The 2,500-nt window shown below is 48.7% G+C and overlaps 1 protein-coding gene across 1 annotated transcript in view; it reads right to left on the reverse strand.

The window, feature by feature from the left end:
* The window catches only part of LOC308679056 (SCO-spondin-like), a gene marked incomplete at its 5' end in the record, with an annotated part of 188,318 nt that overhangs the window by 99,410 nt on the left and 86,408 nt on the right, over positions 1 to 2,500 (reverse strand). Inside the window, one exon of the mRNA XM_081346291.1 lies at positions 1,683 to 1,803. Coding sequence (XP_081202417.1) covers positions 1,683 to 1,803 — 121 coding nt within the window. The remainder of the gene's footprint in view (positions 1 to 1,682; positions 1,804 to 2,500) is intronic.

Here is a 2,500-nt window from a genome sequence, read left to right on the forward strand (position 1 = left end):
AGGTTGGAGAAGGTCCACCTGGAAATAAGGATTGGGGTCAAACCGCCGGGGGCTCCATCCTGGCTCCATGTCCTGTCTGGAAAAAGGAGACCCCAAAATTGGTTCCAGTCCCGGACCAGACCAGACCATTACTGTAGATGGATCTTCTGAACATCTGTCTTGACCCCGTCTTCTTCTGGAGACCTTTCCTGGCTAGGAGAACAAGTTCCCATCCTGCTTTTGTCCTCTTTCCATCCCGAAATGGATGGATTGATGAAGAGTTGAGTGGATGGAGGATGGATGGAGAGATGGATGGATGGATGGAAAGATGGATGGATGGATGAAGAGATGGATAGGTAGAGAGATAATAGAAATATAGATCAGTTCTTCTCAACATGCTATCTGGAGAATTCTGGGAGTTGAAGTCCACCCATCTTCAGGCTGAGAAACATCTAGATGGATGGATGGATGGATGGAGAGATGGATGGAGAAATGAAGAGTTGGATAGATGGATGGATGGATGGATGGATGGAGAGATGGATGGATGAATGGACGAAGAGGGATGGATGGAGAGATAGAGAGATGATCGAAAGACATAGATCAGTTCTTCTCAACATGCTATCTGGAGAATTCTGGGGGTTGAAGTCCACCCATCTTCAGGCTGAGAAACATCTAGATGGATGGATGGATGGATGGATGGATGGGGAATGGAGGGACAGAGAGAGAGAGAGAGAGAGAAGTGCTTCTCCACATGCATGCTAGGGAATTCTGGGAGTTGAAGTCCACCCATCTTCAGGCTGAGAAACATCTAGAAAGATGGAAGGAAGGAAGGAAGGAAGGAAGGAAGGAAGGAAGGAAGGAAGGAAGGAGAGATGGATGATGAAGTTGGATGGATGGAGAGATGGATGGATGGATGGAAGGATGGATGGATGGATAAAGAGATGGATGGATGGATGAAGTTGGATGGATGGAGAGATGGATGGATTGATGAAGAGTTGAGTGGATGGATGGATGGAGAGATGGAGAGATGGATGGATGGATGGAAAGATGGATGGATGGATGGAGAGATGGATGAATTGATGAAGTTGGATGGATGGAGAGATGGATGGATTGATGAAGAGTTGAGTGGATGGAGGATGGATGGAGAGATGGAGAGATGGATGGATGGATGGAAAGATGGATGGATGGATGAAGAGATGGATAGGTAAAAAGGATAGAAATATAGATCAGTTCTTCTCAACATGCTATCTGGAGAATTCTGGGAGTTGAAGTCCACCCATCTTCAGGCTGAGAAACATCTAGATGGATGGATGGATGGATGGATGGAGAAATGAAGAGTTGGATAGATGGATGGATGGATGGAGTGATGGATGGATGAATGGACGAAGAGGGATGGATGGAGAGATAGAGAGATGATCGAAAGACATAGATCAGTTCTTCTCAACATGCTATCTGGAGAATTCTGGGGGTTGAAGTCCACCCATCTTCAGGCTGAGAAACATCTAGATGGATGGATGGATGGATGGATGGATGGATGGGGAATGGAGGGACAGAGAGATAAGTGCTTCTCCACATGCATGCTAGGGAATTCTGGGAATTGACGTCCACCCATCTTCCAGTGGCCAAGGCTGAGGATCACTGCTCTAGTTGGGGTTCTCCTAGAACACTCAAGCTGGGAGTAGCTCCAGTCCCGCGCCACTTACACACTGGGCGCCCTGTTCAGCCGCCCGGCGTCCGGGGGGTGTCCCTCTCGGTGCGAAGATGCCCCCAACTGTTGGCGGGGGATGCGCCCGTCCTCCATCCCGAGGGCCTCACGGCAAGAACCTGGACCGAAGGGTAACAACATTACTAAGCACGAGTAGGACGTTCCCGGAACGACCTGGATAGAACCGAACGGAACAGCACAGAACAGAACAGAACAGAACAGAACAGAACAGAACAGAACAGGAGCTGGAAGGGACCTTGGAGGTCTTCCAGTCTGAGCTGCCGGCTCCAGCGGTTGCGTCCTTGGCGCACGCTTTTCCGGGGACTTGCAAAGGGTCCTTAGTATCCTCGGAGGAAGACAGCCCTGGCCGGAGTTGCGGCTGGAGGTGGTGAAGGGGGAAGTTGAGGCAAAGAGGGGAGATGGAGGAACGGGAGGTCGGCGGGTAAACGTTGAAAAGAAAGTCACGAATGGGCTAGGCTCTTTCGGATTCTGGCTAGTTTCACTTTCTTTTCATTCTTTCTTTCTTTCTTTCTTTCTTTCTTTCTTTCTTTCTTTCTTTCTTTCACTGTCCCTTTTCCTTCCTTCCTTTCTTCTTTTCCTTCCTTCTCTTTCTTTCTCTCTTTTCCTTTCCTCCCGTCCTCCCTTTCTCCTTTCTCTCCCTGTTTTCCTCCCTCCCTCCCTCCCTCCCTCCCTCCCTCTTTCTTTCTTTCTTTCTTTCTTTCTTTCTTTCTTTCTTTCTTTCTTTTCCTTTCTTCCTTCCCTTCCTCTTTTCCTTCTTTCTTTCTCTTTCTCTCTCTCTCTTCCTTCCTCCCTTCC

Source organism: Vipera berus (genome assembly GCF_964194415.1).
Source record: "Vipera berus genome assembly, chromosome: Z".
In the NCBI taxonomy this organism is placed as follows: Eukaryota; Metazoa; Chordata; class Lepidosauria; order Squamata; family Viperidae; genus Vipera; species Vipera berus.